General features: G+C 43.1%; 1 protein-coding gene across 1 annotated transcript in view; it reads right to left on the bottom strand.

Annotated features, from left to right (window-relative positions):
* Positions 1-6,338: 6,338 nt before the first annotated feature.
* The window catches only part of LOC306785734 (uncharacterized protein), a gene marked incomplete at its 3' end in the record, with an annotated part of 37,010 nt that continues 25,909 nt past the window's right edge, over positions 6,339-17,439 (bottom strand). The window contains exon 5 of the mRNA XM_079280191.1: positions 6,339-6,540. Within this exon, the coding sequence (XP_079136317.1) occupies positions 6,339-6,540 (202 nt within the window). The remainder of the gene's footprint in view (positions 6,541-17,439) is intronic.

Here is a 17,439-nt window from a genome sequence, read left to right as displayed (position 1 = left end):
CCCTAGATTTCGCGGCGGCCTCAGCCGCGTCGTTTTCTTTGAGTTGTTTCTTGAGTAGGGCCTTCTGCAAGGTCTTAATTTCTGTTTCACTTCCAGCCTCAGTTTGAATGTGCTTGGAGAGGTAATGTCGGAGCTGGGCGTTCCACATGTCTTGTGTCATTTCCTCTAGGCCAACCACTGCGTCCATGCTCTGGCGAGGTCCATCAGGTAGGCCTCGTTTTACCATTGTGCGCCATAGTGCCACTGTGGTAATGCTTGCATCATGTGGTTCTCTGAAGGCCTCGCGCCACACCCGTTCTGCTCTGGCCAAGTACAGGGGCGGGGGCTCTGCCGGGGCCCAGATGAATGCTGCCACTGCGCCTTGGTTCACTGGAGTGGGGAACTTAGTTCTGAGCTCCTGCCACAACGCTGTACGATATCGATCAAAGGGGTCGGCATCTGGTGCCACACCGGCGCCTGCCATGTATAGTAGGGTAGTACACTGGGTTGGGTCCAGACAGCGGAAGAGAAGTGCTCTCAGGTCGCCTACCGCCAGCTGACGGCCAGCTGTCAAAGCTTCCGTGAGCTGAATCCACGGATCGGCTCCTGCATGGAGGGATGGAAGCTGTTGTACTATGCTGGTCAGGTCTGCAAACCCAAAAGGCACAAATTGAACACGCTGTGGTTGCGCGAGGGTGGGGGCTGCTCTCAGGGGATATTCACTGACAGTCTCCTCTGTTTTTGCTTCGGGGGGCGGGCCATGGGACCGAAGGTAATGGTGGGGGGGAGTAGCGATAGTCCCTGCCCGAAGGGGGGTGACTTTTCCGTGTAGAGTGCCCTCCACCTCATATGTTGACCGCTCCACCGGTGCTCCTTGGTTGCTGAACTCTCTGCCGCTGCCCATAATTGAGGTTAGAGTCTGTACTAGTTCTTCTGCCTCTGTTCGCACGACAGAGAGCTGCTCCAATGTAGTTAGTCCGCTTGAGTCTCTTCGTGATGGCTGTCTTTCAGCTGCAGGATTATGGTACAGGTTGTTTGTCACATAGGTATCTTCTGAGTGCATGGGGCGAGGTGATGTGTCAGCGAGTTTGTCGCGAAGTCGCTGAATGTACTCCTGATTGAAATCTCGCTGCCCCTTGTCGTCTCCTTCCTCCTCGTTGTACCACTGGCCTCTTGCTGCTCCTTGAAGATCCTCTTTGTGTTCCCCACTGGTGACTCCTGTCACAACTCTTTCCAACATCTCCATCCTCTTCATCATGTCTTTCATTGCTCGCTCTGTTGGGGTGGAGCTCGTCTCGATGGTGCACCCATCATCTAGTGCCATCTTGAATGCTCCTGACAACATTCCTCCTTTCACTGTTCTCACTGGTGCTTGTATAAACGGATTGTTGGAGGAGTATGGGGGAGCAACTGGAGGGAGTGCTGGATACAGGCCAGTTGAGGGCGGGGGAGGGGCCGAGGCCAGAGATGCCTGGCCCGGTTCCTGTGCAGTCTTTTCCAGACCTACCGGGGCTTGTGTGGTAGGGGTGGTGTCGAGGGGGGTGATGTCGAAGGGGGTGATGTCGAGTAACTGATGGGGCCTGGTTTGTTCTTTTCCGGTCAGCATGTCCACCTGTATCCGATCTGTCATGGCCAATTCTAATGCTATCATCGCCACTCGATGTTCCTCTTCTCTGTCTTTGCGGGCTTGCTTCAGGGGGTTAATGAACACACGTCGTTTGGTTTGATTATTCTCTGCTGTCTGTGCGTAGGCCACTCGTTTTGTCGAATCTTTGGCAAAGAATCGGAGGTTGTTGGCTGATGGAGGCAGTGGACTAGCCGCCTTCCACCATCCCTCCTTTGTCCATCGTTTCATGCAGTTATCCCAATGAATCTTGTCTCTTTTCCATGCAGCCTTGCCTCCTGTGTCTGTTACAGCTTTTTCAGTTTTGCACGCAGTGCTCCTGAGTAGCCACCAGATGGAGCCACAGCTCCAGCCATGTCTTCTTGTGTTCTTATTTTCTTTTTTTTCAGTTCAAGTTTTTTTTCTTTTCTTTTTTTAAATCAATTCCAATCTTCTTTCTTTTTTTTCAAAATTCTTTTTTTTTTTTTTTTTCAAATTTCAAATTTCAAATTTCAAATTTTTCAATATAAAATGTTTGGATGCAGTACTCACGAATGTCCACCAGATGGAGCCAAAGCTCCTGTCGAATGTTCTTCTTGCAGTTCCTGAAGCACCCACAGAGGGAGCCAAAGCTCCTGTCAAATGTTCTTGTGCCCTCTGTCCGTTGTTATCTCTGCTTTGGCTGCAGCTGTCTTTCTTATCTAAGATGTTCACTCCCTTGCCTCTGTGCCTTTGCCTGCTGTGTCTTCGCTCCTAACTTTGTTCCCGGTCCCTATGGAACACAATTTCCAATAAATCTGTATTCTTTGTAACTCTACCAGTAAAACTCACACATATATTAACCCTCAGCTTTCCTCTTCTATCCTAGTGTTTTGTGGTTCTGTGTTTGAGTGCAAAGTTTGTGTCTCATGCGTGTGCTCTGCTCCACTGACCGTCAATCTCTGAAAAGCACACCAACCTGGTGAAAAACACTACAACTTTACAACTACACATGTACTCTCTAACACCTGTACGCTTCACACAGTCACTCACATCCATACCAGATTGACACCATACACTGCCGTCACTGAAATACGCACAAATCACATATAGATCTGCTCTTATAGCGTTTTCACGAGCACGGTCCCCGAAGGAAATGGATACCTAATAGGCATTACTCAACACTCAACCGACCATACACAGCCGTGATTCCACAAATAATCGCACACAGACCTCGTCAGGAAAGGTCTATTGACCTTTTTGTTTACAGTGTACGCCTTGTGCGAACACGGTCCCTAAGGAAATGGCGGATTCTTGTGCATTCTCTGAATTCCGACCTGTGTCTCCCTGAGACATTACCCAGCACTCAATCGACCACACACAGCCGTGATTCCACAAATAATCGCACACAGACCTCGTCAGGAAAGGTCTATTGACCTTTTTGTTTACAGTGTACGCCTTGTGCAAGCACGGTTCCTAAGAAAGTGGCGATATCTTGTGCTACAATTGAATCGATGTCTCCCTGAGATCATCTATGCTGCATGCAAACCCATACACTGCCACTTCTGCAATACTGGTACACAAACCTCATCAATTACCTCAATTTGACCTCATCAATTTATTTTTCTCAATTAAAATTCTCTGGATGGATCTTCGTTTTACAGTGTACACATGCATGAACGTGGTCCCCTTTAGGAAATGGCGTTTTGCAGTCTCCAGACACACTACTTTTCACATCAGCGTATTTCAACAACAATTTCTATATACTCGATCCAAATCTCAGCTTGCAACTTCGCATAAATCAACAGTGTGGCCCGGAATTCAGTCTTTCAGACCGTCATTGGTCAGCGAACCGAAGCTTTCGCCACGGCTGTGTAACCTCCGAACAGTTATCAAAACTTACACGGTGAACACGATGCCAGTTTATAGAACTTACAATCCTTAATTTCTGTTAGATCCACTCACACACATGTACATTCTATGCTAAAAAACCCCCACTGCTGTCATAACAATCCTGTCACAATGCTTCGTCAATTTATCTTTAAAAATTTAGTCAATGGAATTCTTTACTCACACCCGGTACTCCTGATCAATTCAATTTGGTTTTTTCCTACATACAATTCTGCAGATTTCATTTAAATAGGCTCTGCTCACCTTTTGATTCAGCGCTGTTTGATCAGTTCCCCGAGGTGATAAGAATCGTTCCGGCAGGCCTCCGGCCTTCCCAGCCTCTCGGGAAAACACCTGTTGTTTTGTCTGTGGACAGAAGAAAAAGTCCGTCACGAGATGTATCTCCTACTGATCGTTAAAACCATCCTCTGCTACCATGTTGAGAATAAATCTCATGTTGAGGAGAAAACTCAGGTGAACAGACTTAGGTCGAGGCGTTTAGCTCAATTCAAGCAATAAGGTTTATTTGTGACAGAAGTATTATGTCCAGCAGTTAAACGTGCACGGACCTAAAAAGTTCACTCTGTAGGAGTGAATGAAAAGCTAAAAGGCGCTTAGACAGAGTGCGCATGCGTTCATATATTAGGTCCTCCTTTTGGAGTCTATTGGTCAAAGCAATAGTAGGAGGCGGATTTGTTTCTAGCATTCAAATGGCCTGATGGAGCACTGAGCATCTCCGCCCACACTGGCTCACGTCCGGGATCCGCCTTCTCTGGAACGTCAGTGTGTGTGAGATGTTGATTCAGCCGCATATTGTTATGTTCGGCCAACTAGATAAGCTAGGCGCTAGATATGCAAGGGCGCCTCTTTCTATCTCTACGATGGAGCAGGCAGTTGAGACTGGTTCTCTGTAAGACTATGTGACATTTAACTGGGGCAAAAGCTATCCTTCAGAGTTCTAGTAATTTCCACTTTGTTCAGGCGAGTGCGAGAGTGCCCCACCTGGAGTTTTTGACCTTCGTGTACTAGAACTCACATATCCGCGTATAAGCTGTGTTTAACATTGAATGAATGTATATTTTTATTTACACCTCTTTTGAACGAGAGAGTTCCTCCTCGTACTCTGCTATCGTTCTTTCAAACAGACCAAATATCTCTTCATCAGCCGCAGTTAATCGCTGGTTGATTAAAGATCTCAACATTTCTACGTGACATTTTCTACTCGACATTTTCACGAAACCTACATGCTAAGCTAACTTCAATAGCTTTAACGTTATAGGCTACCAGGAGATTAGTCTTCTTCTTCTTCTTCTTCTTCTTCTTCTTCTTTCACTTTAATTGCGGACTACAAACCAATGTTTAAGGCGCCACCTTCTGGACCGGAGTGTGTAACATCATGACTTTATGACAGTTATCATTTAAACACAATAATAATGTTATTTACAACTTCAAATCGAAATAAACTGGATTCTGCCCCAAGCTGCGCGTTTCCGTCCGGATTAGTCTCCACATGCGAGCGCCAGCCGTTTGAGAGGAGAACTTTCGCGGAGAAACTGCACAATCAGACAGCAGACTAGCAGGAAAGGGAAGCAGTACATGCGAAGCTTCTCCAGCTGAACACCAGACAGGTTTGGCTAGCTGGACGACGTCATGCTAATAACTTATTTAGCTTTTTAAAACAACGGGGACGGATCCAGCACGGACAGTTAGGGAGTGAGAGACATGAAGCACCTGCTAAGACATGATATATAGTTATAAATACATCATTATATATATGTGTGTGTGTGTGTGTGTTGTATATTAAAGTGAATATTATTATACGATATATATTATTATATGATATATATTATTATATGATATATATATATATATATATATTATTATTATTATATGATACTGAGACTATAATAAGATGTCCTGATGTGTTATTTACTGCATCTAGCAAACTATACCTTTGAGTGTTACAATAGTGACTATTATTTCATTCAATGTGTCCATCCAGGCAAATTGGTGGATCCAAATGTTATTAAGAAAAAACATATGATGTAATTTCTTTGGAATCATCCAAAATAATGTTCAGTGTATGGGTACTTTTCCAGGCCACTTTAGGCCACTGACTGGTCGATACGTGCGATGCATTGAGTGGGCAACGCGCCGTGTATTGAGTGGGCCGGTCTGACAGTAAACTCCCGGGCCACTTTTTCCCCCCAGTCCGCCCCTGCCCGCAGGACAGTTAATTTTCCTGCACAATACCTACAGAACTCCATTTCAATTGAAACATATTCCTGAGTGACTTTTTTTGCAGGCAATACTAATGTGAGTTGCCATCGTAAGACAAAATAAATAGACTGAGTTGTAAATGTTTTTGCTGTCCGCTACTTGTGAGAGGAAAGGTAATTGTATGCTACAGTAGAGTTAACAACTGACAATTAAATGTTTGTTGCACATTGGAAAAATCACATTTCATATCAGCAGCCTACATATATAATTCAATTAATTTAAAACTATTTTAAGGATGTACAATTTCCACACATAGCTAATGTCATGTAATACCTTCTGTGGTCAAGTTTATTTTGTAACTTGTGTATAAATACCAAATAAATTTAACTACATTCGCTCATTAACTAACATCCTGGCGTGGATGTTGAATCTGGCCAGTTGGTGGCGACAACGCACCGTTTTGTTAGTTTTTGACAACCGCCCAAAAACACATTAGATGACGTCGTTATTCCGCGACGATTACAACCTAAACAGAAAACATTGCATTGGTGTTGGCTAAGCCGACAGTGGAACCTTCGAAATCCACACCTCTGAGTGAGGAAGAGGAACAATTTAACACACCATCTTGGCATTGTCTTTTTAGTGGCGAGTTGGAAACAGCTGCGTCTTACGTGATGAACTGTGCGTTGTCGTGTTTGGTCCTCGGCAGCAGGCTCCGCTGACGCCACTCGAGGAAGCGACTGAGGGTGAGCTCAGGGTTAGTGCTGACCTCCATCTGATCTTTGTACGACCAGATATCCAGACCGACCAGCATCACGCGAACACCCACGGGGCGATACAGCTGAAACAGAGCAGCATGCAAGCACACACTGGAGAGTGGAAATGAACCCAAAACTGAATGAACTGTCAAGTAATGTGTTGAACACGGTGGATGTTTTGCGAAATCGTGATGCCTCTACACAGCAAAGCCCGGGTTATCAGGAGTTAGAACAAGTCGCGCATAAGGTTGTACCTGTTAAACAGACATGCTTCTGTGGTCAAGAACCCTCTGTTGCACTGACGTGTACGGTGGGGCACACACACGCACACACACACATACACACACACACACACACACACACACACACACTGTTGTGGAATATTTCTGTGAATTGTCGGGAGAAGAGTGTTAAAGTGTTAACAAATCAATGTCAAATGAAACAGAGTCTGGATGAACGATCAAAGTTGTAATAGTCAATTTATTTGCTTGCAAGCAAAGAGAACACAGTCTCACAGACACATCACCGTCATCTGTCAGAGGTGCTCTGATGACACATTCAAATGCCTGGACCTTTATACCCAGCCAGCATGCTGTCACCTTGGTTCGCAAACAAGAATAAACAGAAGAAGGAAACCAGTCAAGGCAGATGTTTTTCTTTGAAGCAGTGTCCTGTCTTTACGATACCCTGAAGGCGCTTTTATGGCCGGTTTACGAATCCCTTCGTTATCAGTTTGTCCCACAATATTTATGGAGACATCAGATGCTTCCTTTGATGTTCCCGTGAACCAGTCAAACAGTTAAGTCACAGTATTTGCAGAGACGGAAAAACCCTGTGAACCATCACACATCATATATGCCTGAAGAGGGTCATGCCCTTCCGCTAATACTCATCAAGGAAATACTGTAATCAAGACATCTGTGTTGCCGTCCTTGAAGACAAATAAAACAGGAAACAGATACCAAGATAACATAACAACAAGACCCCTGGATCCGAAATTTACGAGACTCATTTAGAAGACACAAGGTTTAGTGCCTGCTCTTCTAAAACTCACATTCCTTAACTCTAAAACAGTAGACTGACATATTTTCCCATCACATTCCACTCTTTGATTACATAGTAATCACACAATATGGTAAAAATATGTTATAAGGACATTTCAATAACAACAGAAGTATTACCCACAAGTATGATTTGAAAATACATCACTTGAGAGAACTGAAAAACTGTTCTTGTGAGATAAAAGATCCCATGAATGTAGCAGGCAATATAATTCAATTAACACAAAGGTTAAAAATCAAAAACTGTCTTGAGTGCAACAGCCACCAGTTTGTATGGAGTTCACCCGAGCAACTGGTTTGTGTGAGCAGTTTTGCTTATGTTGTCACCGTGAGGTTTCCACAAAACTGTCAGAGACACTGTTATCCCGCCACTCTCTTTGGTCCGCACAGACAGATTGAATTATACAGAAATAAAATGAAAACAAAACGAGCAATAATGTGAATTTAGTTATCATAAAAAGTTTTTCGTCCTTTGGAACCCTGACCGCTGTCCTTTTCTTGTGTTTGTTGGCATAAACACGTGTCGAGAGGGGCTCTTCCAGCCGTCTTTCTTGCGTGGCATCCACGTCGAGTTGTAGACATAACACAGAACACGCACGTGTCTGTCGGCTAACTGCCCGTCGTGATCCCGTCCGTGAATCACTGCATCTCATCTGTCGATGGCACCATCGTCCGTCTCTCGTCCCTCGGTGGTGCCGGTTGGCTGACACTTGGTGTAGATGCTCGCTCACCTGAAGCTTCTCCTGGGTCTGGAACCTTTTTGCAATGTGACGCATGAACCCAAGTTGCCATCGCAGCTACTTTGACAGCCGTCTGAGTGACGAGGAGGACCTGGAATGGACTTCCTTCTGAAGTCTTTCACCACCTCGAAATCACCAGGCTGCAGCTTATGGAGAGGTCCTTCAGCTGGTCTCTGGCGGGCAGCTGCTACCTGTTGTCTTATGTTAGATAGAGCAAACGACAATTGTGCACAATATGTTTACATTTTAAATGTTCGCATAAGGCGGTTTGAGGGAAATGGTGCTCTCGGTGCTTCCGTGCCCACATGGGGAGGAAAACCAAAGCTTTTGTCCAAGGCAGACCTGTGTCAGCACAACATTTAGCTAACTTGGTCTTAAGTGTTTCATTTAATGCTTAACATTTAACATCCCCCCTTTTGACACATGGTCTAACCCATGAGTCAACTCAGCGTAGTGAGAGAAATAATGTTTAGGCAAACAAGGGTTACCGTCAGATTTTAGAAAACTGTCTGTTTCCATAATGCGCCAAAATCATATCTGCAGCCAGTGTGAATAGTCACAGTGTTACCCTCTGCGAGTTTGCAGGCTTCAATGAGTACGATAAACTCTGCTGTAACCTAATTTAGCGGAATTATGGAAGAGACCACATAGCAATCTATCTAAGCTAAGCCATACATAATGTTATAACAATTAAATATCATAAGTGAGAAATATTTCCGTAGACACACCGAACCTAAAACAAAAAAATAAATCGCCTTCACAACATCAGCTTCAGCATTTCCTGTTGAAATGGGATCAAAAGCGTTAGTGGGAGTGTCGGTGAGGTCAGGTCTCTGTATGCAGACCTGTAGAACAGAAACTACATAGTTAATCAGCCTTCCATCTGCTGGAGGAGGAAAAAGTGTTAGGATTAAGGGTAGTACATCGTTTCAAAGCAGTGTTAGGCAAATCTATTGTATTCATTTGCTCTAATCTGTAAAAAACAGCATAAGGAAACATGTCGCAATATCACGTGCAACAGCATGCAGACAGAAGAGGTCCTGGTGCTGTGAGGTCTAACCTAGTAAAGTAACCAGGCCTTTGACTTCCCCCATGTTCCTAAGTCTAAACTAATGTAACCGTCTCTCAGGTCAACGTATTGTATGAACAGTGTGTCAAGTTCAGATAGTCCAAGTGTCGGAGCTGATAGTAATGCGTCTTCTATGTCATTAAAAACAGCAGTCAAGTAATCAGTCTGGGTCAGTTCGTCTTGCGCATAAAGATATTACCATGAATCATGGAAGAGAGGAGTACCTCTCTTTCTGACTAGTTTGGGATCCACTTTCTATAATATGACGTCATTCCTAAGAAGCTCATCATTCGTTTCTTAGTTTATAGTTTAGGCACAGTTTGAATTGCCTGTAATATTTTGGGAGGGAGGGTTTTTGTCCTCTGCTGTGATCACATGTCCCAGATATGAAACTTTATCGAGAGCAAATTGCAATTTGGACGGTTAGGCTTGAGCCAAAACCTAAATAGGACAACTGTAATTCTAAATTATTCTAATTTACATGCTTTTTCTTTGGCCTGCAAATCATGATATCATCAACATATTGTAACAAGGCTGAACCATTTGGTAAGTGTAAATCAGCCAGATTGTTTCACAAGGCTTTGTTAAATACACCAGGGCTTTTGGGTGGCAAAAGAGTTTCCCCACTGGGGATTAATAAAGTTGTCCTAATCTAATCTAACCTTTCTGAATAACCCTAAGGACACCTGGGTCCAGGTAGAGACTCTTCCTTTATGAGAAAGCAAAATAAAAATTGACTGTCCTTGTGCACAGGTACAGGAAAAAAAAAAAAATAAATAAAAAAAAAAAAAATAAAATATGCATTGGCCAAGTCGACGACGAAATAAGTCTGGAGGGATGAGTGACATAATGGTGTGTGGGTTAGAAATTTGAGGTGCTCGCGGCTGCACCAAACCTGCTTACAAATGTTAGCCAAATCGTCACTCAATTGGTTCCCTCAGATCATGAATTTGCTTTACCGGTAAATTTTAGTGTGCACACTGGTGAATCATCACACTCCATTATTATACAGCCTTCAATAAAAAACTCAAAAACAGGTGTAATACTTTCAATAGCCTCTCATTTGAGACAGCTCAGCCATGTTGACAGATGTGTGTGTGTGTTTTATCAAACATAAGTTGAATGACTCTTTTTACTCATAAAATTGATTTGTGTAAGTCACCTTTGTTACTGTACATTACCAGGATCCTCTATTTTGCTGAAGTCAGTGAATTGAGTCTGACTTGCTGCCAGTCAGACATGTCCTTCACACCAGTCCTGGGCTTGTACCATGTGGAAACATGTGGAAACATGTGGAATCCTCCCCCTTTACAAACTCAGATTGTGTGGGACACAGAGAAACAGACAGCAGCAGTACTTTTTTGTCCAACAAACTCTTATTATACCATTATATCATTTCCACTTCTCTAAATCATACTTCCTCTAACCTTGCATCTCGTTCACGTAACCCATGTGCTGTGCAGTGAAGTGAATCAGCCTGCATGTGACAGTCTGAACATTTTCTCTTTTTAGTTAACGTGACTTGCTGTAACTTTATAAATCCTTCAATCTCATTCGAATACATATGTGGGTGTGAGTGGTGTTTGTCTAGTTCCTAATGTGTGTATTAAATGTACACGTTTGTCATCTAAAGAATCTGAAGTTAACTCACCCTCGGTGTTGTATTTGTGTGCGCGTCGTTGGTCCAGCTCTGGTCTCACTCCGGTCCCTGCTGCACCCCCCTTTGATGGCTGATTGTCGAGCCCTCCCACCACTCCTTGTTCATGGAGCGTGAGCATCTGTTCCTCAATGTTCAAGCTGCCACATTTATGGCACACAAAGTCTTCAGTTGGTGTGTGTCAAAGTCTCAAAGTGTCTTTCAGCTTCCTCTCATGCCCTGATACATTATCAGCTGGGCATGCTTGCATCTGTGCTGACGAAACTTCTCTGTTGTCCGTTGTTGAACTGATCCTCATGTTCAGCATGCTGCATGTCACACAACTCTCTTGTGTGATGTTCTCCAGGCTTATGGATGGCGGAAAGCCTTCTTACAAAGTTCAGTCAGAGCTGTCACCGCATGTTTATACGGCCAGTTTTCACCATTCTCGTATGCAACTCACTGCAGGTTTGAATGCCGCAGATATTTTCTGACATGGTACCTGTAGATTTTGACGAGTCTCGTTCGTCTTCTTCATCCTCGACGTGTTGAGTGGTGGGTGTCGTTCAAGTTGTTTGTGGCTGGGGAGCATACAGCAGGAAGCGGAATCCCCAGACCAGGACCAAGGACTAAAAATGAACAAAACAAACAAAACAAAACAGCTGCCGAAAGTTCAGCAGTACATGTTAGACAACGTTGTCTCATGTAGAGATACAATTCTTAGATCTCTGTGTTTCTGTGTGTGTGTGCCTCTGTGTGTGTGTGTGTGTGTGTGTGTGTGTGTGTGTGTGTGTGTGTGTGTGTGTGTGTGTGTGTGACCCCTCTTTCAGCTGCTGCAAGCGAGCATGGTGTCTGTGTGTGTGTGTGTGTGTGTGTGTGTCTCACCCCTGCATTCCTCTCTCTCTGCTCATATGCCTCTCTGTCTATTTTAAACAGTTACACCTATTTTCGTTTCCTCTTGGACATCAACTTATTCGTATCTGCTTCACCTCTTTCTCTGCTCCAAGCACGTTTTGAGTTGATCAAATTTTAATCATAGGCTAAAAACTGCCTCTTTCAGGGAATCCCAATTTAGTTCATTCTTCCAATTATTTGGCAGTGTGATTGTCCTTGTCCCACATTAATTTATTATCGGAGGTAAGACCTTGGCATCGGGCTGCTCAGACTCATTCTATGACTTTTATCATTCCCAAATGTTTCACTTTTATTTCTAAGTCTTTGACTCGGTCTTTCTTTGTACATTTAACCATTTCAATTTACCTTCTAAATCCCCTCTTAACATTTTGAGCTTCGCGGCGCTCAATCAGCCGTTTACAGGAAAACCAAACTCCTTTAACCAGCACGTGAGGCATTCTAAACACCAGTTTCCATATTTCTGTTGCATCATATCAATTATTGGGCCCGAGGGCGCTGCGCTTTTACTATTTTTTCCACCCATCTTTCAGGCGTGGACACGTTAACGTTACCTTTACAGTACAGTCGTCACCATACAGCGTATGTTTATTCTCTCGAAGGAAAACTTTTTGCAAAAAACCTCGTTTGAAACTCACGTTATGTTGGAAAATCACGAATACCTTATTTCAAACTTGTTTGAAACTCACGCTATGTTGGAAAATCACGAATACCTTATTTCAAACTATTTGAAACTCACGCTATGTTGGAAAATCACGAATACCTTATTTCAAATTTATTTGAAACTCACGCTATGTTGGAAGATCACGAATACCTTATTTCAAATGTTATTTGAAGTTCACGTTAGTTATTTATCACGATTCTTATTCTATCAGTATAGAATTCACGTAATTTTAACCACGGTCTTACAACAAACCAATTGTAGTCAAGCGATCTGTGTCTACTATCACCGTATAACACAATCCTGTCTTCTACGTAAAAGCGTGCAAATAGTGAGATGCCAGAAAATGAAAAAAAGGAGTTTAAATGAACCATATGTAAAACGAAACCACGAACGTCAAAAACAATTGTTACCCAAATAATAAAAAATAAAAAATGACTACTTGACCATTCATCTGTGTCTGTTAAATCATATGACCTTAGTATAATTTTACCATTACTTTTACAATTGGAATTTTAACTTTATTACCCGTTTGTAGAAATTAATTCTTTTTCGTTGGATTCGCGTGCCGTCAATCAGAAACTCCCTCAGGTCTGCCGGCTCTCTCTCTCTCGGCTAATGAGGTATGAGACAGGAAACTTCAGTTGTGGATTCCTGGAGAGGCCTTCTCCTCCGGTCAGTCCCTCTGGAGCTCTGATAGACAGACAGCGAATCCTGCCGACAACGCCAAATTGTTGTGGAATATTTCTGTGAATTGTCGGGAGAAGAGTGTTAAAGTGTTAACAAATCAATGTCAAATGAAACAAAGTCTGGATGAACGATCAAAGTTGTAATAGTCAATTTATTTGCTTGCAAGCAAAGAGAACACAGTCTCACAGACACATCACCGTCATCTGTCAGAGGTGCTCTGATGACACATTCAAATGCCTGGACCTTTATACCCAGCCAGCATGCTGTCACCTTGGTTCGCAAACAAGAATAAACAGAAGAAGGAAACCAGTCAAGGCAGATGTTTTTCTTTGAAGCAGTGTCCTGTCTTTACGATACCCTGAAGGCGCTTTTATGGCCGGTTTACGAATCCTTTCGTTATCAGTTTGTCCCACAATATTTATGGAGACATCAGATGCTTCCTTTGATGTTCCCGTGAACCAGTCAAACAGTTAAGTCACAGTATTTGGAGAGACGGAAAAACCCTGTGAACCATCACACATCATATATGCCTGAAGAGGGTCATGCCCTTCCGCTAATGCTCATCAAGGAAATACTGTAATCAAGACATCTGTGTTGCCGTCCTTGAAGACAAATAAAACAGGAAACAGATACCAAGATAACATAACAACAAGACCCCTGGATCCGAAATTTACGAGACTCATTTAGAAGACACAAGGTTTAGTGCCTGCTCTTCTAAAACTCACATTCCTTAACCCTAAAACAGTAGACTGACATATTTTCCCATCACAACACCCAGGCGTGCTTCTCGGTTCATGAGAAGTGCAAGGCTGAGCCAGCAAGTTCACACAAAGAACGAAGATGGAGGCTTAGAATTGCCCGGGAGATGAAGGGGGCAGATTGCACTTACGATTCACCCGGGATGCCGGGGGCAGAGGCACCCGAACACGTTTTGGCCATTAAAATAGTTAATCATTATTCTAGAGAATAGTAGGGAACTTCCAGACAAAGTCACAAGACCGAGTCAGCAGTTCTAGGAAGCTGGTAGGGCGTTAAGGTCATTAGTTAGGCCCCGGGGTACATATAAATAAACTTACCCTTGACAGTGAAGTCACTGAAAATGCTGACGGGGTACATATGAATAAACATACCCTTGACCGTAAGGTCACTGAAAATGCTGACGGGTTCATATGAAGACAAAAGCATACCCGGCTTTCAAAGATTACGCTGGAGTAAGGGGTTTTTGGTGTAATCAATCAAGTAATGTTTGAAATTCAGTTTGAAGATATGTTTGATGTGATGTGTAGGAATCCGTTTGAAGTCAGAGATCTGAGCCCCGGACGAGTATAAATAGTGGCAGTTTGAAACAGCAGAGGAGTTGTGAGGAGCTGTGCGGAGTGGTGCGGAGTCGTGTGAGCGGTCGTGTGAGGAGTCTCGAACCCCTTTAACTTCCCCTTAAACTTTAACTTCTTGCAGACCCCTTAAACTTTAACTTCTTGCAGACCTCCGGACTTTGAGAGTCAGAGTTTTAAGAATACTTAGAAGATTTTTTGAAGTCGAGTCAGGGGAGAAGCTCACTCTGTCTATTCCTGCGCTGGGTGAATCATTAACTTTTTCCTCCGTAGACTACATTGCCAGCCAGTCTGCTGGCTGAGTCTGAGTTTTTTAAAGATCATTTGACTCTGAAGGGGTTTTTGAATACTTAAGTGATTTTTCTTACATTTTTCAGTTAACGATTTTTTCTCTGTATTTTGGACCAAGAGATTACACTTTGATTTAAATGCAAATAAATAAATAACGAATCGGTTTCTTCGACCAAATCCTTTTCTTCATATTTTCTTGAGAGGCCAGCCCAGAGAGGGGTTACGCCTCAGCAGATCCCCTTCAGCCCCTGAGGTAAGTTGTGTTTGATCCAGCTCGGTACACTACTGATTGCATTCTTTACATGCACAAACCACACTGATACTTATTCAAATAATAAAAAATAAAAAATGAATTAATTAATTAATTTTTCAATTTTTTTATTATTATCGAATAAAATAATTAAAAATCGTGAGGGGTCACCCCCCAGATCACGTAACAAATGCTATAAATCACAGAACCAATCATTGATAATGCTGTCACATGAAACCACTGGGCCTAGTGCAGTCTGATGATGCATTCATGCTGGACTCTTCTCTTTCAGAGTGTGCAAAGAGGATCGGGAGATATGTGTGAAACATAACAGCTTAGGTGGGAAGATTCGCAGTTAAAGTTAGATTTTCACAGTGAGAGAACTACCTGTTGACTACCTGTTTCAACCTGTCCTTTCTAGACTGAGGCGTGCTATCTCACAGCCGATTAAGTTTTATACAATCGTGAAGGATATTGTTAGCTGCCGTTGCCCTCGCCCTTCGGTATGCCATATGAAAGCACAGATCAGGAGCACGCTGGCTTTCTGAAGCATGTATGCCCTCTCAAACAATCTCGTCTCTTATTATACCGGCTGTACAATCGATGCATGAAGAAGTTTTTTCATAGATCGTTGGGCTGGGCCAGTCATCTGGTCCAAGATTCATTTTCACATAATGACCAGGGTAGAAATCGTGTAGAAATCAAAACATAAAAATCTGAAAAGGCTCTCTCCTTCCTTAACTAGAATATTCAACTTAAAAGTTTGAAAAAGTTTTAAAACCAAAAATAAATACTCAGTTTGTAATAACTGCATAAAACACTCAAACGATGTGTATATAATCCCTACTTAATATAAAGGATAAGATCGTAAAAAATATAAAATAAGAAATTAACAAAATGTCCTCGCAGGAGAAACTGAAAAATCAGAGAAGCTCGTGTAAAATATACGGCTGATAAGAATGGAACTGGTAAAGTAACAAACAAAAAATGATATACTTTTAAAGGATTAAAGACCCTAACTATATTTAGAGAAACTCGGAAAAGAAACAGAGCCGCTCCTATATAGTTCAAGTGTAAGGTGATTTTGGAGTTCACCTGAATGCCAATAGATGGCTGTCCAGGCTCATTCTCGGCCAAATCTTGTCCCCTGAGCAGCTGATGATCCAGACGGCTTGTGGAATGTAAAGTGTGAGGTCACAGAAGTCAATATGAGGCCCATGCTTGATGGGATACTGGCTTGCCTTTTTTCTTTTTCTTTTTTCCTGGCGTAGCTGTCTTGAAGCCATCAACCATCGTTCACTGTTGACCCCGTGACTTCACTTTGTGTTGGATGTGTTCTAAGGTTAGGAAGAGGAACTCGATTTTGTTTCAAAAAACCTATTGACCTTGTCGTGTCCCTCATGTCGTAATCCCTCATGCACATTGGTCCCTATTTGAGAGGCTTATTCAAGGAGGACCTCAGTGAGTGCATCATTCCCTCTCCACCCTGGAGGAAAGATAGGGGACGGTTCAGCCATTTTCAGACTGGCTTGGGCCATTTAGCCCACTTGTCGTGGGCGAGCGGTTCGCTTTTTTCCTTAGTGAAGTCTCTTTGCTTCCATTATTCTAGCTCATTCTGAGCTGCCTTGAAAGAAGGAAAGCAAGGGGAGGGGGGGGCTGCCCCTCCTCCCCTGCTCGCTCCCTCTCCTCTGAGCAAGGAGGGGCCGTTTTTGACTATTTTGACTTTAACCTGAGAGAAACACAATCTGATCCCCTATTTTACACCTCTAGTGTTTTAGGGCCTAATCTCTCTCGAGTCCCTGCTTTTTCTTACTTTGCAGTTAAGACACCTTCCAAAATAGCTGTTACCTGTGACATTGTCATGAGTTCACAAGAGCCCGCCCACGTCAACCAGAGGCAGCGACCAGAGCAGCCACAGCTGATGACGCAGGACCGAATACTTCCGTTAGATTTTCACAGGAACTTAACCAGCGACATACTTTGCCTCGAAGAACAAAACCTTTGTAATGGAGTAAATATTGTTTGCTACTATTTCTTCTACGGGTTTTTTCCTTTTTTTAATCATTCCTTATGGAAGAAGGAGAGCGGAGGGGGCTGCCTACTCTCCCCCGCCCGCTTCCTCTCCTCTGAACAAAAAGGAGAGGGGGAGGAGCTGCCTCCTCTCCTCTGCCTGGTCCCTCTGCTCAGAGCAAGGAGGGGGGCTTTTTAAATTTTTCACCAATAAATATTAACTAAAATCAACACTGTAATACTACCCCACACTATTCTGATTTTAACCTGAGAGAAACGAAATCTGTTCCCTTATTTCACACAGCGAATTTATACATCGTTTTTAGTGTTTTAAACACAGATGTTCTAAACCGATATCT

The sequence above is a fragment of the Melanostigma gelatinosum genome, assembly GCF_949748355.1.
Source record: "Melanostigma gelatinosum genome assembly, chromosome: 12".
Lineage (NCBI taxonomy): Eukaryota > Metazoa > Chordata > Actinopteri > Perciformes > Zoarcidae > Melanostigma > Melanostigma gelatinosum.
The sequence above is the reverse complement of the archived record's forward strand: the minus strand, read 5'-3'. Positions and strand labels throughout refer to the sequence as shown.